This window comes from Acipenser ruthenus, chromosome 15 (assembly GCF_902713425.1).
Source record: "Acipenser ruthenus chromosome 15, fAciRut3.2 maternal haplotype, whole genome shotgun sequence".
NCBI lineage: Eukaryota > Metazoa > Chordata > Actinopteri > Acipenseriformes > Acipenseridae > Acipenser > Acipenser ruthenus.
This window is the reverse complement of record NC_081203.1, coordinates 25,233,572-25,260,209: the sequence shown is the minus strand read 5'-3', so window position 1 is coordinate 25,260,209 and position 26,638 is coordinate 25,233,572. Positions and strand designations below refer to the sequence as shown.

At 36.4% G+C, this 26,638-nt stretch overlaps 1 protein-coding gene across 2 annotated transcripts in view; it reads right to left on the bottom strand.

Annotated features, from left to right (window-relative positions):
* LOC117422376 (RAS guanyl-releasing protein 1-like) overlaps positions 1-19,111 on the bottom strand; it is a 32,428-nt gene extending 13,317 nt beyond the window's left edge. The window contains exons 1-4 of one of the 2 annotated variants that reach the window (XM_034928161.2): positions 19,038-19,111; positions 12,107-12,288; positions 2,177-2,282; positions 73-135 (exon numbers count right to left, since the gene is read on the bottom strand). In XM_034928161.2, the coding sequence (XP_034784052.2) occupies positions 73-135; positions 2,177-2,282; positions 12,107-12,179 (242 nt within the window). In that variant the 5' untranslated portion in view covers positions 12,180-12,288; positions 19,038-19,111. Of the gene's footprint in view, positions 1-72; positions 136-2,176; positions 2,283-12,106; positions 12,289-15,560; positions 15,781-19,037 lie in introns of those variants that run through there. The other variant, XM_034037339.3, reaches the window with a different exon arrangement.
* Positions 19,112-26,638: the final 7,527 nt, after the last annotated feature.

Genomic DNA, 26,638 nt, shown 5'->3' with positions numbered 1-26,638 from the left:
AAATAAACCCTTTGTTCTCGTGCTTTTAATTGTGTTTTCAACTAACCATTGTCAAGAAAAATATTAGCTTACCTGATCACATAACAGATTTTTAGACAATCTGTGGGGCTCTGACTTCCAAAAGCATTTTTATAAGTAGAACGCTGTTAAGAAAAACCCTTTGATTGGTAAACCAAGCTCCTACAAAATACAAGTGGCTGAGATGTTAATTAGCTGAGATTTTCTTTGAGAGCTTTGATGGAGATTCTTCTTTATCAACATAATTGTAACTAATTATTATTCCTGTTTTTCCATTTCTATGTCTCTAAAAAGTTATAGTTTACATATTAGACACATCTTAATACAATTCTACTATTTTTGTTCCATCTCTAAAGGCTGCATTCATAAATGCCACATATACACATGGTGCTGAAAGGCTGATACTAAAGACTCTATAGATAATCATAAAACTAATTATCAGGGCAATGCACGTTAGTTTTGCTGTGCATCAAGACCCACAACAAATTATGTATTGTTACCACTTGTCTTGCTCACATATACTGTAGTACTGAATGTTTTTTGCTTCACATTTTTAGATTTTTGGTCACATTTGACTAGAATAAGGGGCTAGATTCTCAAAGCTATTAATTCTAAATTGTTATAAACACAGTTTTTTTGGGTATGGCAACTTTATTGTGTTGGTTTTTCGCTTCTGATAATATTGTGTTTGTTACAATTCCGTGTAGTCTGAAACTGCTCTGAGGCTATACAGAGGCAATTGTAGGGAAGAAAAGGATTTTAAATCTGGGACCAGGAAGATACAGCAGCAGTACCCACCTCTGAAAAATTTCCTCGGAAGAAAAAATGTACAAAGGGGGATTTCCAAAAAGAAAAAACAAAAACAAATAGCAGTAGGATGCAAATAAAGTCGCGGGAGGAAACAGACAAAAATAAACTATGCGGATATGAATTGCTAACTGTTTATCAGGCGGGTTTGTCATTACAGCAGTGGGGACACTGCTGCTGTACCCTTGAGCAAGGTACTTTACCTAGATTACTCCAGTTAAAACCCCAACTGTATAAATGGGTAATTGTATGTAAAAATAATGTGTAAAAAAAGTAATTGTATGTAAAAATAATGTGATATCTTGTAACAATTGTAAGTCGCCCTGGATAAGGGCGTCTGTTACGAAATAAATAATACAGGTATTCACCAAACAGACATCTTACTTTGAGGCCTGTGAATCTCTCAAACACTGTGAATCTCTCAAACACAAACAAGTGTTGTTGTATGTTTTTGTCATTTTTGGAAAAACTTTGGTATGTTAGTAAATTGCAAACAACATTACACAGGGTGTTGCTTGAACATATCTTATTATGAAGTGATCCACTCCTTGTAGTTACAAGTACTTTGTTTTTGTACATATCAGGGTTTATTAATTTCTGAGCTATTAATAGCAATGCACTTTATAAAAAAAACTACAACCCCACAGCCTGCCACTATAGTATTAAAAATGTAGAATGGAATATATTCCCAGCAGATGACAGAGAACTTGAAAGGGACATGTTTTGAGTTCACATTAGGAGTAGTTCACTATACAAATGCAAATCTGATCCTTTTCTTAAATATAACTCCACTCTTTCTATTCTCAACAAAGACATGCTGCTAAATAAAGTTGCCCACAGATAGAAGAAAGGCGTCATATAGGCTGAAGTGGCTCCAGCCCACAGAATCCAGGGGAACCTGGTATTAATAACCGCAAGGTATTAATGAATATGCTGTTCTGTTGACCATATTTTACATTGTTTGATGTGCCACTTAATTTATAAGCAAGATTCAAAATAGTCAAAGGAGACTAAAATAAGAAGGGCATATCTAGTGTACTGTGTAACCTGCAGTCCTAGTAAATGCCTCATTAGCACAGGGCATATATTTAATTAAAACCGAAGACCTTTTTTACAGCAGAGGATAATTAACACCTTGAGTTTTTCCTGAAAGGAATACACATACATGGATTACATTGGTGAACTGTTAAACTATTTCTTTCCGCACACAGAGATGGATACTACTTGCACATAAAACATTCTGCACAGGCAGTACCGTATATGACCAGATTTGGCAAACGCCATCATTAGGAATGATTCTGTAATGTCAATGTTAGCTCCTTTCTTTAGATGCAAAGCAGTTAAAGGATATAGAGTGACAAGTTTCTCCAGCAGGTCAGATGATGACATGATCAGCCGGTGCATTGTCAATGTTATCTGCAGCAGGTGACCACTTCGACACAAGCTTCCATCTGCATCTGAAATGAAACAGCAAAGCTTTAAGGCAAATATAAATATCAAGCATTTTGTTTTTCCTTTTAAGTATAACTTAACACAGTAGTTGTAATACAATACTATTGACACTACTGGCGCAGGTGCTAGCATTCCATGCTGTTACTAAAGGAAAAGCTAAGCCCTTCAGGTCTTTAATGGTCTAGCTTCTTAAACCCACCAAGCAAGAATTCCAAATAAGATATTTTAGTGATGAAAAATAGATTTGAATTTGTACACTTCTTAGCCCTCAAAGTTTGTATTGCACTTGGTGACATTAGTAAGGAGGTCAATATATCAAGCCTAGAAAACAACAATTGAGGGTACTGCGATACATTCTGGGACCTCAAAATTAAGAGTTCAGACTAAACTTTGTTTGCTTGACAGTGAAGAATCATATTACACATAGTGTCTGAACCTTGTAACATCTTTTCAGTACAGTGCACACCACCCTGAATCTAGATTGTATGACCTCTGTTCAAAAATCTCTTGTTATGACCCTGGTCTTGGTGACTTATACTGCATCTGTGCAATGGGATTAATTAGAATGCAACCAGTTACTGCAGTTCATCCCATGATTAGATTATGAGCCTTTTATAACAGTATTATCAATGCCGTTTCTTCTGACACATTTGAAAAATAGGAACATAAGACGAATTTTGATCTCCAAAACACAATAATGCTTTAAAGCTGTGAATAAATGCTTAATATCATGTGATGTTTTTCAGTTACACTTTCAGACACCTTCATACAGAATATGCCATGTCTTCATAGAAAACCTCAAACACATAATTGTTACAGCAGACTTGGTTTTGTCCAAGCACATTTAAAACAGTGCTTGTTTGTTAACAGGGTAGAATTGACACTGCAAAGTTATTGCATGTAACATAACAATCCATTTACTGTCCTACTATCTACATACAACATATCATCATTGCTTTGTGACCTACTTTATCTATGTATCTCAGATCTTAATCTCTTAAAAATTAAACTGCACCAACTTAAACAAAAGAACAAGGTTCAGCTTCCTGCTTCCTCAAAACTGTTTTGCGTAATGTCTTGTGTGGTATTTTTCTAGGTATTCTTGGTATGTGATGTGACATATTGTCCTCAGTATATATTTTTTATTGAATAAGGTTATTAAGTTGTAGGGGTAGTACTGATTTACTATAGAATAGCTAAAACTGGCTCTTATGGCAGCCTTTCTTATATATATATATATATATTTATATATATATATATATATATATATATATATATATATATATATATATATATATATATATATATATATATAATTATTTTGGTGTAACTCACTGAAGCCCATCTATTATTTTCTCTCTCTCTCTCTCTCTCTCTCTCTCTCTCTCTCTCTCTCTCTCTCTCTCTCTCTCTCTCTCTCTCTCTCTCTCTCTCTCTCATTATGATATTTGTACAACCTGGAGGGAATGGACCTGTGCACTCCAGATCTAAGGATTTAGAAACCAATACAGGCTCCCCACAAGCAAATGTTTTTCTTAGATATGTTTCTGTCAATTAAGATAACTGCACTAATGAGGCTGACAACACCACAGTGAAGTTTCAAACTCACATTTCTAATCCAGTATTTGCGTCTGCCTACCAGTCTTTGAATCTGCCAGGCTAACATGCATACTGTAACCTAGGATACTTCACGATCACATAAACAGGCACCAGGTAGAGCATTTCATACTATGTGGAATTCTCCCACTGCCCGGCTTCTTTCATGCTTCTAAGTGCTTCAGAGAAGCACTTTTCATGTTAATTGTTGCTAAGGCTCCCGTCATACTGGTGTGAGATCTTCATTTGCTATATCTTCTTACAGTGGTTTTGTCAACATTAATAGGAGGTGGCTACTACTGTTTAGCTGGATATGACGGGTTTAGAGCAGATAGTATCACACATTGATTTGGCTTATCTAAAAGGTCAAGGGTTTCTGAATAAAACCAAATGTTTATCAGTCAAATCAAGCTGTGCATCCTCTCTTGTGGTTTAGTGATGATGACTTGCTAAACGGTTCTGCTTTACACTTTTGGAGGTTTTGAGGAAGCAGGAAGTTGTTGTTTTGACCTATGTATATATTTTGTACTGTCCCCTTACTGTATCCAAGTGCCAGTCCAGTACCATCTACTTCACAGCACTGGCTCTAACCACGCCACTAACCCTATTGGGGCTGCCACCACAGACGAAAAGGACTAATATCAAATGCAGATAAATGGACGCTATTCACTCATGTTATAAGCTATTAATTATTTTTAATTAATTAATTTAATATTCTTTAAAGTGTTCTAGATTGTTGCTTTTTTATGTAATATATATAACCAAATATTTTAAGAAAACTCACAAGTTAAATCTTTATGAATGTATAGTATGTACGTGATATGGACTACCCCCGATCACAGTAATATGTGATGCTTATACTCCAAATAGATTACTATTTTTGATACATGCTTTATTCATGTTGTTTTCTTGTAGTCACTATCATACAGTTTATCATACATCATCTGTCATTAACGAGCAGGTAACATTGATTATACTTCTAAACAAAGGAAGGAATTAAAATCCAAGTATCGTACATAGACTGAGATATATTGGCCAACCACAAAACTTAATTAGTATTTATGGCATTAAAAAAACATTAATCACACATCATTACCAATAAGCTGAGCTAAGCTGATTTTGAAAATAGATTTTTCAATGGCTAAAGTATTTCTGGGGTTTTCAAAGCACAAGCATAAAATCAGTTCTGAAAAGACATAAACCTATGCTGATCCCATGTCTACTTTGAAAAACATACTAATGAGAAGAGAATTGTTGAAATGTGATGAGCGTGAATGCTGTCACAGTTGTTCATCAAACTTCAACAAAGTGCTCAAAACCTACTAAAGAATGTGAAGGGTCAGACCAGACTGCCTTGGGTTGTTTTTAATAAATGTTTTAAACTTCCATATTGTAACCATATGATTGCATCTCATAAGCAGATGTTTGTAATATTAAAGTTTAAAGGGTGAAAAAGACCTAGGAGTTTATGTTGACTAAGAAATGTCTTCATCTAGACAATTTGGGGAAGCTATAAAAAAGACCAACAAGATGCTCGGATATATTGTGAAAAGTGTCGAATTTAAATCAAGGGAAGTAATGTTAAAACTTTACAATGCATTAGTAAGACCTCGTCTAGAATATTGTGTTCAGTTCTGGTCACCTCGTTACAAAAAGGATATTGCTGCTCTAGAAAGAGTGCAAAGAAGAATGACCAGAATTATCCCAGGTTTAAAAGGCATGTTGTATGCAGACAGGCTAAAATAATTTAATCTATTCAGTCTTGAACAAAGAAGGCTACAAAATTCAAAAAGGTATTGACAATGTCGACCCAGGGGACATTTTCGTCCTGAAAAAAGAAACAAGGACCAGGGGTCACAAATGGAGATAATGGGGCATTCAGAACAGAAAATAGGAGGCACTTTTTTACACAGAGAATTGAGGGTCTGGAACCAACTCCCCAGTAATGCTGTTGAAGCTGACACCCTGGGATCCTTCAAGAAGCTGCTTGATGAGATTCTGGGATCAATAAACTACTAACAACCAAATGAGCAAGATGGGCCGACTGGCCTCCTCTCGTTTGTAAACTTTGTCATGTTCTTATGTTCTTATATGTGTTCTTGATACAGCAGGGTAGTAACACCATACAGTCTTAGTAAAGAGGATGCATATTGTGGGAGTTTAAATGTTAAAAAAGGCGTACCCTGACCTGACCTGCACTGTTAGTGGTTGGGGAGAATTGCAGACTCATATTTCCTACCGTCTTACATTTTGAAATCTCCTTTTAAGATTTACGGAACTTCATTCAGAAGGTCTCACAATAAGACAAGCGTCATTTTTTTTTTAGACTTAATCAAATACATTTTGACGCGCAGAGCAAATTCAAATCCGTTTTTCTTACCTCCTCAAAAAATATGAAATGTGAATAGGTCTGGGTCCCATTAGTATTTGTGGTGAAACAACCTTTTTTATTCTTCACACACTGGCAATGTGTCTCCCGAGAGAATATTATCAGATACAGTAATATAATAACTTCCTCTTGTATGCAGTCTACTGTAAGTAAATCTATCCTGAGCTATAACCAGGTTGGGATTTAATCAGATTTAGATCCATAGGCTGTAAATAAGAGTAACCTTTACTTTAAATCCAAGACATAGAACTAAATGAGTTTGGAGTCTGGTGTTGTCCATACTATGGACATACTTGTCCATATTAAAAGTGTGCATTATAAAATACATTAGATTCCCTCTAAACTAACCAATGTTGCAGTCATAAGCATTCTGAGAGTACAGGAGCATCTTGGTATGGGTGGGAAATATGTTACCTTAACTAATGTAAGGCTTATGAATCCAGACCATTGTTGGCTACACCTTGCTGTTCCAGACACATACTTGAGTTACAATAGGTGCGTTATCTGATTCTGTCTATATATTTTGCATATTTCCTTTTAAGTGTAGTGTTTTGAATTGCTGCTGTTTCTTGTTTGCTGTCATCTTTGCACATTCCTGGGAAGTCCCTGCAGTGTTTTCATAAACACACCTGGCTTCCAGGAAGAAAAGTGAATGTGGGGTGCTGTGAAATGTTGCTTGTACTTCACAATGCTGAATGCTTTCAGTCCTGGCAGGAGCTCAAGGTCCTGCATTATCTTAGTGCCGTTTAGAGTTCTTACAGTACTGACGAGACTTTAAAGTTCCATTTACCAAAATGTATGTAAAAATATTTTTTTGGTCCTGCTCTCATGTATCCTTAATAAAGGAGTTCCTTTTTTTAATTGGATAACTTAATTTCGCTTTCTTCAGCTGGACAAAAATATTCAGGACTGAAAGGGTTAAACGCCTCATCACGCTTTTTGCACTCCTATATCGAATCCTAACTATTGCGACAAAAACTGAGCCATGAAGTTATTTTAGAAATGTTGTTGTTGTGTTTCGAAATATAAAATCGGATACATCATGGAAGCATGCTATTTGAGACCTAACATATTTCCAAAGAGTGTGTGAATGTGTGAGTGTGCAAAGAGCTTTAAAGAGACTGGGAAACAGTATAATATATAGGCAGGTATCTGTTTCTGCCTGGCACCTTAAGAACACAACCTTTCTTTTTGCTCAGTGACACAGACTCGTATGCGTTCCCGGTATTATAGAGGTAGGTTAGTGTGTGCCTTTTCATTTTATACATTATTCCTTGTGTGTGAAAAGTAAATACATTTTGAAATGGTATATATATATATATATATCCTGTAAACCACCTTTTATACATGCAAAATTATTTTAGGTAATTTCACTTTACAAGGCTGCTAATAGCAGACATTGAAAACAAAAGCCTGGGGATTCACAGTATAAAATACTTTCAGGTTTGTGTTTGCTTCTCTGGTGCTCTAGTCTGTGCTATAACTGTAAAACCTGAAACTGTAAAATCTTTGATTGGTACACCAGGGGCAAATGACAATGATAGAAAATGATAAATGAACAGACAATCTAGAATGAAATGTAGTGGAGCAGTGCATACGCAATTTAATTCAACAGAAATATCTTACAACCCTTGTTGTACAAACACTATTATTCTGCCAAGTTTGTCAGTGTCTATGTGTTAGCAGTGCGGTGATCATCCTGTACACCAAAGTCCCTGTTAGAGTAAGGCATGCCCCGCCAAGGGCTGTTTAGCAAATTTAGATAGAACACCCCCTTCCCTTTTTCACACGAGATGTATAAATATACCAAGTGTGATCATCTGTACAAAATTGGTTCAGCTATTTTGAATAAATCATGCAGTGCTAAGGGAGACAGCGGTAAAAAAAAAAGTTAATTAAATAATGTATCATTTTTTGCAGGAAATTCTATCTAGTTATATGCAGTAAAATGGTGAGCCGAGAAACAAAAAAAAAATTATAAGGCTTAAAATATTTGTGGTGACAATTTAGAATCTGCCAGTACTGTATGAGCTTGAACTTGGCTTTGGTATCACGATTGCTTCCAGATGTTTACACTGAATTAAAATAGTTACAAATGGAACTTGAACAAGTGCAATTAAAAATGAAATAATGCTTCGCCATCATCTTTGCTATTTATATCACAAATAAGTATCTATAATGGGAGCTTCGATAATGTACAGTCATTTATGATTGTTTTTTGTGACTTAGGTAACAGTCTTCGGTTTAGCCAGCTGTGCTCATAATGATTCAGTTTCTGTCAGTCCATCTGTTTTCTCATAGCACAGGTCTCGGCAGTATTTCACATGCTCAGTTACTCCAGGAAAACTATAATCGGTGCCATCTCATTGCCAACAGAAAGCATGGCAGTCTGGTCTCTGGGCACCCAGCTTCCAAATAATACTCACCTAAAAACTGCATTAGGGCTGACTCGTCATCCTTGACCAAAGTAAAATGTGAAACATGACAACCCCTGCCACTCCAAAAAAAGTCGAAACATTTGCCATTGAATTTCAGTTACTTTTAGTATTTACTAAATATAGTACATGTGTTTTCTTGAAGTCATCTTCATCCCTCCACCTGGTGTGCACCACATTCTCTGCAAAGTAAAAACCACCATCCTGCTTAGAATAAAAAACATGTGCATGTGTGGTTTAAATTTGATCTCTCTTTCTCTCTCTTAAACAAGCTTTAATATTCTCTGTACAACATGCTGAGAAACCATATTTTACTGATGACGTTTTTTCATCTTATAACTTGAGCTACAAATATAATTCCTATGATAAAGTAGTTCCTTAAACTAAAGGTGAAGACTTTGTATGTACCATTGAATGTTGATGTATTACCTCTAATGGTAAATGTTGGGACTTGCAGTTATATTGAATTTATATTACTTGTCACTGTAAGAAGCCTCTGCATATCCAAGTCTAGTAAAAGTAAAGCATTTTTATATTGGAATTCTCATGAACAACAAGATATTGCATTTTTAAAAGAAATGACGCTGACATGTAAGCCAATGTTATAGCCAAGGTGAGAAAGATCAGAACAGCAGCAGTGATGGCTTGTGATGTCACACTATATTGATCCACACCTCAGAGAATTTCACATTTCAAAGAGGAGCAATCTACTGAGATACCTCATTTGGAGACATGACATTTTAGCTCTCCATGTATCGAACTAGGCACTGAATAATCCTTCAAATAGACTGCGCACATTTTAACATTTAAAAGCAACAAAACCACAGGACCTCTGTGGTACATCTCTGATGTACTGGACAGAAGCTGGAGCGCTCTCCCTTTGCAGTCGTTTCATTGCTCAGGTTCACTGACTGGGGTTCCATAATGCAGTCTTGTAATGGTACCTGTATCTTTATGGCTTCATCAGTGAAGCTGGTCATATGGGACCAAAGTCATAACACTCAGGCAAGACAATCAGTAAAAATAATAAAGGTCATTTAACCTTTATGCATGGGACCCATTTCACCAACATTCTGTAAAACGGTACAATTCATACTGTAATGGCTTAAATATGCAATAAACAAACAATATGAATTTAAAGTGCCAGTGTTATTACAGAATATCACAACACCAGAGCAAGACATCCTTAATTATCTTGATGTGTGGAGTGGCAGCGTGATATTACTGTATGTTCTGAAAATCATTTTCTATGCTTGGATTTTGCCTGCATTTTTACTCTACAACACTCTACAAAACTCTACAACATGTTTAAGGATAAAACAATTAGTAATGTCTTCAAACACATTGCTAATACCCAATCTAATCTTTTTTTTGGTTTTGTTCAAAAAGTGCTGTTAACACTGAAGAGAAACGGGGAGGTGAAGCATCTGCAAGCCTGATAACACATACTTGCAGTCATAAACAGATTCCACTTCTATCTATCCAACGATAGATAATCAAATCAATCAATCAATTCCACTTCACTACTGGTATGTACACACTTAAAAATATTGCAATGCATTGTCACTTCATTTTATTTGATCTTACCTTCTACATTTTATACATCCACACTCAGATAAGTCATTGTGAATAATATCCATAGCAGCATGGTATAGACACCTTTTAAATTGAATGAGAAAAAGTAATGATGTGAGCTAATTCTAAGAAGTGCAAGACTGGTAAACTCTCATTAGTAATACTTATTTCTTTCCCATCTGAATAGACAGCCATTATCAGTATATTGTCCACTATAAATTAGGGTAATTATAAAAGATTATTGTAAATCCACAGTGCATTAAACCTGTATCTTTTGTGTTACTTTTTCATCTGTGTCTTTGCTCCATTTCTGTCTCCTAGCAACACAAAACTTAATGCATATCTTTTGAAAGACTTAATCACGCTAAGTTTCAGAGCATTCTTAACACTTCAGAAGATACATAATAGGCCCCTAAATAATACATTTGTCATTTATCCACTGTTCTTCCTCATAGTGTAAAATGGTTCTATGTAATGCTACTTTTTTTATTGGTGCGCCAAAAGCACACAGATTTTTACGCCCGGTTTTGGAGCCCTATGAAAAATTCAGTTTATCATTTGTTTTGGGGGGTTTTTACCCTCCCTTTCTTCCCCCCCCCAGGGACCAAACTTATCAACAGAAACATGCAAACACACAGATGTTTCCTGCAGTAAACTTGTAAAATTGATATGTCAGTCACAGTTATATGTGCACAAAGCAATTAAAGCAATAGCCTATTAAATAACAATAAGGTGACAGCCTTTCTTATAACTGTGTATCATATAATAGAACAAACACCCTCAAGAGCCGTCTATACTGGTTGCTTCCAGAACTGACAGGAGTTATTATAGACTAAATTACAGGGGGTTTTAAAACACCTCTAATATGTAGTCTCTATGGGCTTCCGGGTCAAAGTCATAACTGTTGGTCTTGCTTAAAATAGCTTTGAATGAGCCTTGCTATTTAACAACCAAATGTATCTCTTCACAACATCACAACATTTCTAAATCCTGTAAGGCAAGGCACTGTATAGTCACATCAATTGTTGAAGCCTTTCCTACATTAACACAGGTGCAATTTTAGACAGAACCTTTGTAGTACCAGGGTGTATTAAGCCTGCATTTTACTAAACATGAAGTGCTAGGTTTGATTTCTCTTCATTGTTCAAACAGAAACCAGCAGATGTACAAGCATATGAAAATTGCAAACTAGTCTTATCAACTTAAAAATGGAAACAGTATGTGGAACAGGGAGTAAATTCAGTAGCATTTGAATGAATACTGTACATGCTTTAATATTTGCACAACTTAAAATATTGTGACTTCCTACTGCTCTATACCTCTACTGTATGTGTAAGTCAAAACACCTTACTAGACTATAACAACAATACTTTCTTACTACAGGAAATATGTAGGTGTTTTATTGTTTTTTTTCCTCTAGAGTGGTAAAATTAGACTAAAAAACATAATTTAGGTTGTTACTAATTTATAATAGACATCGTAACATATAGAATGGCTAGTACAGAATATTACTTGCATAACAGCAGCATTTCCAAGCACCACAAATTATAACATTTAGTCTTACACAGTAAATACATTGTAAATGTTAGTCATTTTTATAATAACGTATAGACTAACTTAAATGTCACAAAATGTACTTGAGTATATATTTCTTTTCAGCGGCCAAAAAAGGAGAAAAAAAAAATTCAACAGATAAATACAAATGTGTACAGTACCTTAACGTTGATGTCACAAAATAAGTATGCTGAACCTTACAAAGTTCAATTTTGACACTGCAATGCTTCATACCACGTACTATATTTCTATGCAACAGAATAAAAAAAAGCTGACTTACCAAATGACTGAATGCAAGCCTCGATGAGCTCGTCCAAACTGGCCCCCTTGGCTAAATGTCCAAGAGACATCATTACTTTCACCTGAGTGATCTGGGCAAGGCTCGGCCTATTGATCCGGTGTCGGTTTGGCCTCTGAATAGGTGAAAATCTAGGGATCGCTGGGCATCCTTGCGAGAGCCTCCTGAAAGAGCAGCAGAAGGCAGGTCAGGGGACAGAGCACTTCTTCATCTAAATCTCAGTGCATCAGCGGGTCAGCATGAGGAGGGGGAGAGAGAGAGATGAAAGACAGCAGGGCTGTGAGAGCTGGACTTGTGGGAGACATCAGCCTCCCTCTGCCAAATGAACCAAACAAGACCGTCACTGATGGAAGGACATTTCATATGCAAATTCAAACTGCAGGGAAAGTTCACAACCCCTATAAAGGGTAAAGTGAGTTAGTTATGTGACCACAAGGTGCATTATCGTCACATACACACACACACATAGTGGTTACTGGAATCATATTTAACACTGGTGTTGCCTGTAAATGTTAATATAGCACTACTACTATACAATATATACTGTCAGGAGCCGCAACAGGACCCTGAAGACTGTCACCAGTCTGTTACCCATATGCTAAAAATACTAGAGCTAAATATAGTGCATGTATACATTGGGAAGTTTCTTATACTTTTTTCATATGGGACATGTTATCTGGGCAATTCTTGTCTTCAATTTAAATAAACAGGTGTCGGCATTTGAGTGAATTAAAACTATATTTACTATCTGAAAGAGTGATTGTTTATATGAAGTATAATGATGAAACCCTCCGTTATGACTTCTCATACCAATTTGTGCAGTGGGAATTAGCTCAAATATACCGGTCCTATAAATTTAACCATATGAGGCCATTTTCTTTCCTGACCCCCAAGTACCTGTATACTGGTGCTTTAAACTAAATCCAATTTTGCCATGCCAGAGTATTCAAAAGCCTTTTTAACTGAACGCAACACTGTAAAAATAGAAAAAATCTGCCTTGGACAGAAGCGAGTACTGCTGCTGCTCAGTGTTGCTTCATAAGTGCTGTTCCTCCCAAAACTCGACTTGTGGCGCTTATTATTAGTTTAACAGTGCTTCCAAGAATACATCTGAATTTAACGCAGAGACCAGAGTGGACCTTGTGTATTAGTTTCCACTGCATCATTCTCAGGAGCTGTCTGCATGCAGCCATCAAGGGGAAGAGACACGGTACGTTACCTGTAGATCAACACATCTGTGTCGCAACAACTTCGGTTTAGCTCTTTACCAGTTTTGGATCCTGTTACTGATATGGTATTTGAACTGAATTTAAGTGTTTTGGTCTGTTTTTATCTATGATTTTTACTGATGTTTGTTACATTGGCAATGCAGGGCTGTTCCTGCTACCGCCAAATATCAACAAACTCCTGTCATATCCATAGTTCCAAAGCACACACACAAATATTTTTGACATGGAGAATTAAGAATGGGTATATTAATACATTTACTAAATCAACACATACACATTGACTGAAACTTGCCATAATGCAGTGTGTAGTGTGATCCATGTATTAATGTGCTCTTTCTTCTCTCCATCCACAAGTGTATGTTTTAAACTGTATTAAAGCTACAGCAGCTGAACTTTACAGCAGCGTTTTTTCTATTATCAGTAGAAGTCCTGGTAGTAGTTTTTATTTTATTTTTTTGGCATAAACTATTCTCTCAAATACTATTGAAATTATATTTAAAATGATTTATTGTATACGTGACAAATGTGAAACAGCCACTGAACGTCAAAAGTATAAATAATATGCTTTAATATGCTTTCCCCTTGGAAAAAGTCTCACTCTTTGAGATCATCCAACCTTTGCATCGTGCAATTCCCTGATGTTTGTCTGAATAGTTTGCTTGGATCAATATTTTCCTCTTCACAGTATTGCCAAGTTCCATTAGGTCACAACAAAGTCTGATTACTAATGGGAAGATGACCAACTTCCTTGACCTTTTCATGTACCCACGAGACATGTCCCCTGTTTATCAAAGCTGTTAACAACAGCTTTGATGACACTGCCTTATTGTCACATTATATGTCCTGCTGTTCCTAGCCTTGCCATACATCCATTACACTAAACTGTACCTGACATCTACAGTACAAATCCAGCTATCTAAAATCAGTAATCACTATTATATTGACAGTATTAGTTTGGCAGGTTTAAGACCCACATACTGATGTACTACAGAAAACAAGACCTACATATTATACATATTATAAGGTAATAAAAAAATGTTAATTGATGCCTGTCAAACAGCCAATAAGTAAATGGCCTATATCTTTGTTTTTGTCCTAGGTCAGCATTTTGAAGGACCTTGTGATAGGAACTTGTGATATTAAGCTATATTAGGCATTTTGTTTTTAAATATCTACGTCATGTTAAACGTTTTCAGACACGTTTTCCAATGCAACACATAATCTCAGCAAATGCAATTGATACGCTTTGGTTTGCTACAGTGTTCATGGCACCTTCTCTGATGGCAATACAGATATGTTGCAGCTGTAAGATAAACTTGGAACATCAACTGTGTATGTATTACTCATCCTTTTAATCATTACAACTGGAGTATACATACTGTACCTGGTGTACTGCCAACTTCAAACCGAAACTCGGAAAACAGCAGGTTTAAAAAGCATTTTTTCTGGTTCTTTATTTTGATATTTATTTGAAATATAATATTAGAGTAGGGCTCACTCTAACAACTGAACTGGAACAGGTTATGTGAGTTTTTTTGTTTGTATAATTATTTAATTGTTAGAATAATATACAATCAAGCAAAACGGGATTTAATTACATTTAAAAAATCAAAATAATACATAAAATGAAGACTAAAACACATTTGAAAGGAAGACCAATTCTCCCACTAAAAATGTTTCCAGGGATCTTTCAAACAGTGTCTTTAGTGCGATTCTTGACTCTAGCCCACTGCTTTAAGACCACTTTGCAGAAGGGGCTATATCGTCCACTTGTTCTGTGCGGTTTATACTAGCCAATGTGTTAAAATAATGCTGATGTCCAAAAAGAACATCATAACGAATATGCATTGTAAATAATAATAATAATAATAATAATAATAATAATAATAATAATAATAATAATAATAATAATAATAATAATAATAATACATGTTTATTTTATTTAACATGTAAAAAATAAATAAACAAATAAAACAGCATGAACCCTACTTTGCCACAACATGAGCCAATATTACTAAAATACCGCATTCTTTAGTTATTTTAGAAGTCTATGGGCTACACTATTATTTCAGTTATTGTCCTCTGCTTGTTATATTTATTTACAAAACACGTTTTATTACCAGACGTTACAACAAACCAAACTGTGTGTGTGTGCGTGCTGATGTACTGTAAAACTAACTATGAACAAAAGCAAATTGTGAACTTACGTATTTTCATTTTCTTTTCCAACTGTTCCCATGTTGCTAACGTTAAACTGGCTTGTCCCTTTTGTTTTGTATCCCATAGTGAAATACTGAGCTCCCAGTGGCCCAGCAAGACTGTTCATTTCAGCACTGCCTGGTCCATTTACTAGTAACACATCGTAGCATACTCTGGTACTCGGACGCTGTCTGTACAATATTCTTTGTTGACTGTGGGTGAAACCATTGAGACTTCAGAGCTTAGTCGTGAGACACACGAGGAGCTGCAAGGAAGTGGGTGGATCTTATCATGAAGGCATTTCTTTTTATAATCACTATTTTCTGAATCTGAAACTGAAATGTTGCAGGTAGAGGCTGTCGTCATGTGTTGTGTTCAGAATTTGAAAAAACAGTTCTGTTAAAAGGCATGCAATTGATGAACAAAAAAATACTTTGTCTAAGTATTCAAACGGTTAAACTTGAATCTAGTTTATTTAGTACACTTATTGTATCTATGGATTTTTGTATTAAGCTTATTTTTGGGGGTTACATTAAAATAAACATTAAGAGACACATTTAGCTGAATATAAACTAGTGTGTTGTCACAATGTCCTCACATTCAGTTGGAAATCTAGATTATCCCAGAAAACAATATATTAAAAATTTTTTAAAAAGTTTGTTTTTCTTTCTTGTCAGCACTCTGTAACCTTAGAGGATGTTTGAAAAAATATTATAACAAACAAAAACAATAAGCAAATTAAAATGAACAGTGAGTTGAATTTTCACATTTAGGACCAAAATGTAAAATATATTCTTTTGTTGAAAGTCCTAATGTATTGCTAGTAAGATAATGGCAGTCTGCCTACATACTTATGACTAATAAGGAGGATGTGCAAACCTCTCCAGGGCTTTCTTCTCAACCTATTATGCTAATGCAGAATGTACAGTATAAAAGCATAACAATGAGCCTATCAAAATGCCACTGTTTGAAGTCTGCACTTTAGTTTAAAAATTCAGTAAAGTAAAATGTATTTTAATTGAAGGTACCAGTAATTGAAATGCAGCACATTTTAGAAATTAAACTGCCTATAATGTGTCTCATAGCATTCTGTAAATCTGCCTCTAGCAGGCAGCTCTGCTTGCTATCTTTGACATGGAGCCTGTTAGACCAGCGGGTATGGACCAGTTCCAGTCAGTTATTATCAGTCCTATCATCACCAGCCTTTCACGTTGCTTAGACTTCAGGCCAGGAAAGGTGGAGTTTTCCCCTTACAAATCTGAGCTCCATGGGACTTGCAGTGATGTTTTTATGAGCTTCACCCAGGCTGTATATCACAATTCTGGAACATGTACAGATACGAGCCTACAAGATACTGGTGTCTCTGTTGTGCAGACAGGACGTGTTCCAACACGAGGGCCTTAGTATGCTGCCTCTTATAATGACAGGTCTTGAAACCTTAGGGTAAATGTGCATGATAATGGAACAGTGTAGTATGCCTCTCAGGCTAGATGGCACCACCCCTCCCTCCCCAAACAAAGAAACGACTCACTCTGTCTGGCTACTGTAGCCTTTCACCACTGTTATCAAGAACTACATTCCCAGCATCAGTCTTACTTTTGCCTATTTCCTGGTAAGATTCAGGAAGGGAAGATCTTTGATCAATGAACATATTTTTCACATGAAAAGGATAACCGCTTTTATGGACTGAACTGGACAAAACATCTAATTTTCTAGAGATTATGTCTATTCATTACAAAATGTTATTATGGACTTCTATGGCACCATATTAACAGTGATACAGGACTTTTGCAGTAACAGTCCCTACATGGATTAATAAAAATGTGATGGCAGTACAGTAGGTAAGGATGGATGGAAGATACAGTATTTGTGAAATGTATATCTAATTTGTAAGACACATTTTGTATGGCCTTGATTGTGCTCTTGACCCAATAAATAACACAAGGAATCATTATAGTTTCTTAAAGCTAGTGCTTAAAAACATTTCCTATCCTTCCTTACCTACTGCCTACGTGTATTTCATGGAATCAGACGGTACTCCATATAAACTGTACTGAATAGTATTCAAAAGTACCTCTTCTAACATGGTGGCCTATGAGACTGAATATTACAGCTTCTCACTGAACGACTGCCATGTGGTTTTCAGGACTGGGACATCATTCTTGTGTTGCACAGACAAACTCTACAATTTGAGACATTTTTTAGTCAGATACCTTATGTGCCAACTCTGTAAAAACATAACCGATTTAAAATAATCCACATAACTTATTGATCTTTAGCATGGCATAGCAGCCTGTGGAGGAGTGTCCCGTCCCTTTGTTTATTATTTATTTATATTATGAGTTATATGTTTATATGACGGCGAAAGCCAATTATTGTCTGTTATTGTTTTGTATATATATTTTTAAAAACCTCGTGAGGATGCGTGACTGATCAGCTAGTGATTTATTTAACTAGCTGACAGTCACGCATCCTTATTAAACTCATGCAGACTATGGTCGAGGGGTAATAGGATAATTAATTAACAGCTAGTTAACCCCTCGGCCAGAATATAAAAGAACCACTCTCGACTCAGAAAGGGGGAGTGTGTCAGAGGAGATACGTAAGGCTGTGGGAGAGGGAGAGGGAGAGGGAGAGGGAGAGGGAGAGGGAGAGTAAAACAATTGCTGGACGTGCTGGCTAAAAACCCGCACGACACTTGTTTGTTTGGCCAACGCGACTTTTTGTTTTGTGTTTGTTTAAACCTTTTGTTTGTTTATTACTTAATAAAACACTGCACCATTGCGCTTCAGTTTCACCCATCATTCATTGTTTTGGTTTCTGTTCCTGGTCCATGACGTCACCACCCATACGCCACTCAACAACTCGGTCACACAGCCATACAGTACCATATCACACATGGCTCACAAAGGTTGTACAAGGAGCTGCGAATACACCTGCTGGCAGTCTCTGTTCTGACCTTAGAATTGTGCTCTGCCCAGTGGATCAGTTGTGTGAAGAAATACTGCACCACTATTGCAAGCATATTGAATACATTTAAGCATAACTACAAAGCCTAACACATACTGTACTACTTCCATTTCATTTTCTAGGTACGATCTAAAGGAGAAAAGTGGTGAACACGTAAAGCATAGCAAAGCGAGTCTCTTTTCTTTAATGGATTAGGAAAGAAATAGGAGTTTTGAGAGACTGTTGAAACCATGCATAATGAACTATTTTTTCAGGAAACAAGGCCATGCAGAATTGCTTCTGTTATAGGTGTCTGAGTCGTTTGTTAAATAACTGTTTAGTCCTGTTTACTCTTGCAGCGCTACAGACCTGTGCACAGGTCTAGGAAACATAACCGCAGAATGCTTTTGCAGTATATGAAACATGACCTTACTCAAAACAGCAGAATAGTAAACTAATGTCTGACTGTTTTGTTCAGTTAAAGCCCATACAATTTGCATAAATAAACAGTACTTACAAATGAAGAAGGTTCCTACCTTGTTAACCCTTCAACATTGTGGCTTGTTTCCTGACCTCAAAGCAGTGGCCCCGCCACTGCAACTGGGGCATGCATGAAGATTGTTCTATCTGAAATAATAAAATATGTTACAAACAAGTGTAACAAAGCATTGCATCCCTTCTATGTCTATTTAAAAGATCCAAAGACATTCCCGCGGCAGTCATTCAAAAACAATAAATTGTTGGCACAATGTTGTCATGAGTGTGACAAATTGCTATATTATTCAGTCACTTCTGAGTCATGGAATTATGAAGCCACGGCTTTAGTCTTGGAAGAGCAGTGAAGCTCCACCCAGATCGGAGCCTGGATCCAGGATCAGATCCCTTTACTACAGCAGCGTTGAGCGCTAGAGCGAGTGTGGCATCATGCAGATTTAATGAGAGGCATGAGAATTGCTTTTGATGTATATCTCTAGAAACGCTGAGCTTCCTACACAATTGAAATACTTTAGATAAATACAGGTTTTGCTATTAAAATGATGCTAGTACTGTATTGGCATAAGAAATGTTTTATATACGATCATTTTTGTAAAGGTTATTGCTTATTTATTAGTTTATTTGTTTAGTAAAATATGACCAGGAGTGAGTTTTTGGAACATTGATAAATACAAATGCCAGAGTCCGTGCGATGTATTTAAACACGCAGAATAATTTAGAATCACTACTATATCGTTATGATTAATTTGGTATAATAATTGTGTAAAAAGTGTTAATGTATTTAGTTTTTATTGATGTATATATTTATTTCCACAAGACACAAATGTCATTTTGCTGTATGTAGAACGAAACCTCAGTGTGATAACATTAGTAAATAACACAAGCTGAATTACAAACAAACCATTTTCCTGTGTTTTGGCTACAGCAACATAGTGCATCCTCCTCTATCTTTGTCCATCTGTTTGCAATGTGAGGAGGACATTTCCCCATCATTGTCCCCCGCGTAAATTACGGCTATGTCTCAAAGCAGGGGTCTCCAACACTGGTCCTGGAGAGCTACTGTGGCTGCTGGTTTTCATTTCAACCAATCTCTCAGTTACTTAATTGAACCAATTATTGGCTTAATTAGTCAAGATTAACAGGTTTTCCAGATCTTTAGCCACTGACGATGTAAAGAGACCTATAAAACCTGCTGGATAGGGGCTCTCCTGGACCAGGGTTGGAGTCCCCTGCCTCAAAGAGTAACAGAGCTTGAAGCTGCATGCAATTGCAAAAGGAGCGAGCCTCTTTAAAGGGAGCGGTAGTTTCTATAGTACAAACAGACTTTGGAAAATACAACATAGTAAACACGCCAATGGGTTTGTGTTTCGTATAAAATAGAACATGGCTGTGGGGGATGCGTAAGTGTACCGCTAACACCTATAAAATCTTAAAATGTGTCCCATAATTTAGATACATCTCCTTTAAAGATGTTCTGACCCTGTTAGTGATTGAGCTTTGATGCATTGGCTTTCACAGCGGATACCCAATCAAACCATTTGATGACGTCGAGACTGCTTTTGCTGTGATTGTCTAAAGACAAAGACCAACCCACATAATATAACTGGGGGCGAGATTATTATTCACTTGTAACGAACATTCTTTATATTCAGGAAGATTGAGGTGGATATGTTCTGCTCGAAGGAAGTTAGATGCATGTAGGCTCCATAATAAAAGACAGTGGGCAAGGACAATGACTAAGATACAGTAATTGACCCAAGAAATTAAATGAAGCAGAACAAGGATCAAATAACCCATGCAATCCCATTTAGTCCTTGAATGCAGGTTGCCAATAGTCCTTGGGAGATGGGTGTTAATAATAAGTGTAAGCTTGTAAGACCTTGGTGGCTAATCAATATTACTGTAACAGGTTTTGCTTTACAAGGATACAACAATTTGCAATCACCCATTGGTATTGATTCAATTGCGGCAGACCAAAATACAACCCATATTAAAATAGAATCAGGCCTGGGATTTTACACACTTTTAATGTCTAAAATACACTAAAAGATTTGCACATACCGTTGGAGATGATGTTTTTTCTGACAAAGTCCCCTTCTATTAAAGGGACTTTGGTATTAAGATCCCCCACCACTTATGAGAATGTGGACTCCAATGGACACAGATCTGCAGTAAGTAGTGTTTGAAATTATACTGTTTATTGTATGATGTCTGTGGTCTAATTAAACCGTCTGCTAATGCTGGTTAAATGTTTTAGCTGAGCATCACTCAAGACCTGTACGTGTGTGGGAGAGAGCACCTTTTGTGGTTCAGACACAAAGCCTCATAATAAAAGCATTAACCTTGTCCTTTTCACTAGCCATCAAATGTGGAACATTTAATGACCTTTTGAGCCACAGGTAATGGAAAAGCGAAGGTTCTTCTTAAATATGCAAAGCAGATGAACACATTTTGATAACTGTAGGACACCATACAACCAAGCAGTAAGGCTTCGAATAACAAAATGTTTCCACTTTCCATTGTATTGCTCTGTTCTTCGTTCTGTGAACCGTGGGGAGTTTCCATGTATCACATTTTTTAAAGAATGTTTTGCCATATATATGCAAATTATAACTGTGTCTAAACAAAATCGCATACTGTATGAAAGTCAAAAACAAGTTTAACTGCGGGTTTTATTTATTTATTTATTTATTTATTTATTTATTTATTTTTATAGATAATGCCGTACTTATAATCAGAGATACAGAAGACTCAAATTAAAAATATGTGCGTTGTAAGAATTTTGCGCATTTAGTAATGTTAACACTAGCATACAACAACTACGTCCAGGACCTAGCTGGAATTGCACAGCATACTGCAGAATGATACTTATGTAAATATCACATCCCTGCCTCACTTGAATACAAATAATACTACATTATGTACTATGTTAGATCAAACTAAGGTAAATCAAACATATGTCGTTTTTATAGTTGTAATTCTATTGCATAGACCAGGTGGGAATACGTCATTATAATAAACAGGTTGTTATCAGAATTGTGATGAATGAGATTTAAATCAGAAAAGAATAATTTACCTTACAATTAAAATTATATCGACAATAAAATTAATATTGTGGATTACTCAGGATAACAGGATTCTATGAAGACATCTTGTACGTGTTTATACAAATGAGATGCACAGCAATTAGGGTCAATTTATCTGATTTTACAAAGCCCTGGTTGAAGAGCCACAAGTAATATACGTATACAGTCGTATATTTTACCTAAATATTGCCCTCTTCTGGTGAAAATGTATACTACAGTATTATTTAAGTAACGGTTGTATAGCAATATCTCATTGATTCAAACAAGAAGAAATACACCTGCGGCTGTTCTGAGGTCTATGCAATTTCATCAATAGCAAAAACAATGTGCCTCAACAAATAGAGCTTGGAAGAGTTTGCATGAATTATAAATATCTAGCACATGCTATATTGTACTGAACACAGACTTTTTCAGGATAGGACTTCATCCAGAGGAAGTGGTCATATCCACAGAAGAGTACCAAAAGTAGAGAACAGTTGCCAATGCACTATTTCACATGATAGCAAACATAAAACTGTTTAGCAAATTATGGAATTCTGTGTTTCTCTGGGCACACCAGTAACACCCAGTTGCCCCAGGTGCATTGACAGCCATACAGGTGATTGTTTAATCCTTAGCAGGAAATCATCAACTTAGTCCTACAGTTTAAAACAACCGAATCAACTTTTCATAGATTTGATGTTCTTTATATATTATACTGTATAACTGCTGTCATGACATGCAAAGAAAACACAATGTCTACCACATCTTATTGCAATTGTACCAGTATTTTGCTAAAAAGTAAGTTATATAGCAAGCAAACTTACTTTATTTAAAATAAGTACTTTCAATAATGGTTTCAGGCGAAGTGTGGTGGCTGTTTGTGACACTGATGGCTGTAGGGGTGATGTCAGACCAGGAAATGAAACCACAACACAGGCAATTGCAGGGGCAGCACAAAGGAATATCCACTAGAAAGTGTCCTGAGGGCATCAGATGATTTTTAACAGTTCGGGTTAGGGTTAGGTATTCGGTTAGGGTTAGGTTTTAGGGCTGGGGTTGCTTAAGGTTAGGGTTGGGGTTGGGTCAGGGTCAGGGTGAGCTGATTTCGTAGAGTTGCCGACCTCTGGAAGTGAAAGGAGGGAGTGCCCTGCAAATGCCCTAGAACAGGGGTCTCCAATCCTGGTCCTGGAGGGCCGGTGCCCCTCCTGGTTTTTGTTCCAACTGTACCCTAAATTACTTAATTGGACCAATCAAGCTTCTAATAAGCACTTAACTTGTCCAATTAAGTAATTTAGGGTACAGTTGGAACCAAAACCAGGAGGGACACCAGCCCTCCAGGATCAGGTATGCTGGTTGCAAAACCAGCACACGTAGCAATTGTTATATCCTGTAGTAATAGTTTTCACAACTCACGTTTCGTTCCACTTGTACACACTCCCCTGTGCAGCCAAAGCTGCAGGTCATTTATATTATGGCCGAGGGATTAACTGGCTATTAATTATCTTATTAACCTCTCGGCCATAGTCTGCACGAGTTTAGTAAGTATGCATGACTATCATCTAATTCAATAATTACTAGCCAACAGTCACACATTCTCACGAGAGGTGCGTAATCATACAAAACAACAACACATAGGCCTAATGGTGGACGGCATTTCCGCCCTTCCTACATTTAAACAATAATAATAAAATACATAAATAATAATAATAATAATAATAATAATAATAATAATAATAATACAAAGTAACACAAACACATAGGGGCGGGGTCACACTGTTGCTTTTATTTTATTACACTTTCAAAGTCTTTATAAAAAAAAAATGTTAAACTCTCTGCTCCCTGTGATGTATAATATTAAACTCACCTGTGATGTATCAAAGCAGGTACATTAAAATACATATATCTGGTCTGAACTTAACTCAGACTCTAACCCTGCACTTTCCACAAACGTTTAATTGTGTAGTAAAAAAAAAAAAACAGGTATCCATTTTGCAGTACTACTGCCAGTGGGAGACAGATTGCTGAACAGATTATTTAGTAAGCATTAATAAATATGTCTGTACTTTTGTAAATGCCTTAATCCTGAGGTTTAAATATATCGGATAAGCTGTTGCACCCATCAGCAACACAGAAAGCACTGGAGACAGAATGGACCTCCATTCACCCTTCTGAAAGATCTCAGTCCAGATCCTGCTCCATGATTTCTTAATAAAAGCTTCATTAGCTTACCAAAGTGCCTATTAAATAATTCACGAGACAACTCTTTTGCAACGCAGTCCAGTTGTTGTCATGACAGAACTATATGTGCACTGTCACTTCTTGTATTGTGCTGGGATTACCCACACAGAAACAGCTAACACACTATCCACAGGAAATGTTGATGTCATGCACATTCATTGCATTCATGTGAGAACATTGCAGTACCATAACACAAGCTGTCCTAGAAGTGTCTCTTAAGCTTTTTAGGACTTGGTCTTTCATACCTGAGATAAGATTGCATTAAAGCTACATTCACTTAGTTATTGTGACCATTTTCTACCACAGAGGTGAGGAGATTATATCTGTGGGAAACATTTATTCAGAAGGTTATAGTTTCAGTATTCATCTCATGGTGTGACCAAATCATACTAGCACAAGACCTGCAAAATGCCCAATGGAGGTGTCATTAAAATGATATTACAAACTATGATATAATCAGCTGGTGGACATTGAGTACCTGACTCGCCAAGCATTGATATTAGAGTTATGTTGGTACAAATAAACTACACACAAACTGGTAATATTATAGCACTGGGGCACACTAGATTGATTCTTTGCTGGAGATCCTGACATTCATTCCATGATATGACTACAAATGCAGCAATCAGTAACATTAAAAAGTAGATCAACATGTCCTATAACCACTGTATCCATATGTATTCATGTACGTATGACACACAAACAGTCAGACCGATGCATCCGTATAGGTCCCCTCAATATCTTGTGCGAAAGATTGTCTCTACCAAGTTGTGAATAAGTGCTTCTCTACACGTATTAAAACAGAAGGCAGTATACTCAATAGCCTTAACATAATGCTGTATACTCAAAAGAATAACTTAATCACAGCTAAGTGGTTCCATAGTTAATGTAATTGTAAGTGTAACATACAGGCAAAAGATTGCAGACACCCAGCCACAAATACTCACTTAATAAAATACACAGACCTACTGTATTTAGAATAACAACAACCTGTGACATTGATGATTTATATAACAGTTATTAAATAAACATGTTAAATCTTTCTAAAATGCATAGGTATTTAATCTGTGCCAAGTTAAAAAATGATCATTTTAAAACAAATCCATTTTGCAAACGTACACATTGCATTTGAAATAGACAAGGAAGTTTAACTTAAAGAACAGTGTAGGGTTCTCTTTAAATCAGTGACAACAAAGATAAACAATTCCATTTCCATATGATAAGAGAGGAACTGGTAAGATTTATAGTAACCCATTTATATCACTAAAGCCATTAACACCAGACAGAAGGATATCTACATCATCATATGGAAGGAAACGTAAATGGATGGAGACGCATATGGATCACATTAGTTTACTGTAAAGCTACGTCTTAGTTGGTGCTTATCTTGGCGAGAGCCGAGTTCAAATCAGCATGAAGTTTTAACATCTACTCTCGTGTAATGGAAATCAGCTAGTACTGGTGGTAAAGCTGTAAAAGTCTTACCTTTACGATGATTTAGCTTTCTCTCTCTGTTGGATATAATTGCACACGCAGTACTTTCACAATCGAGTGAATTAAGTGAACCTGATGCGTGTGGTTAAGAACAGTTCAATTTGGTCGTTGTAGACTTGTGGCTCTTAGACTACCGTAGTGAAACTGAATAGTTCCCTAGTGCTAGTTCCCCTAGCCTGTCCGGTTCTATACAGTAAGCATACAAGTATTCTTTAACAGCCAAAGCTGATTGGTGCTCTATTTCATAAACCCATGCTGCGTGGCATAACAATTAAAAGGCTCAAATGATTTTATTGAAATATTTGTGTACGTTGTTAAAAGTGCTGCAGAGATAAAAACTCTGCCCTCCTGATCTAAATAAAAAACTGTGTGCAAACAGAGGAGCTGGACAGTTAAGAAACAGTCACAGCATAACAAAAACAATGTTACATTTTAAACAGATACGTTATACGATCTGTAACAGAATACTGTAAGAAATGAAACAGTATGGTATGACTATACTACACATTGACCCCTGGTCTATAGTGAATGAAGATCAACTACTAAGTGGTCATAATAGAGGGATACCACTGTACATGACCACTAATCCCTGTTACTTACAGCAATTTGGTTAGCACAGTACCTTCTATACAGAATATTACTATGAACACAGCAACAAGACTCACAATTTATTACAATCCACAAAACAAAGCTGAAATTAGGAAGTGCGGTCATTCGCTGGCAATAATTACTACAGGTATGCTTGGTTAATTCCATGTTGCTGAGCAGCTGCAGCCATTTCCTGTAAAATGTTTTTATATCTGGGGGATTTTAAACCTAAGTTATTTTTTGCATACAAGGAT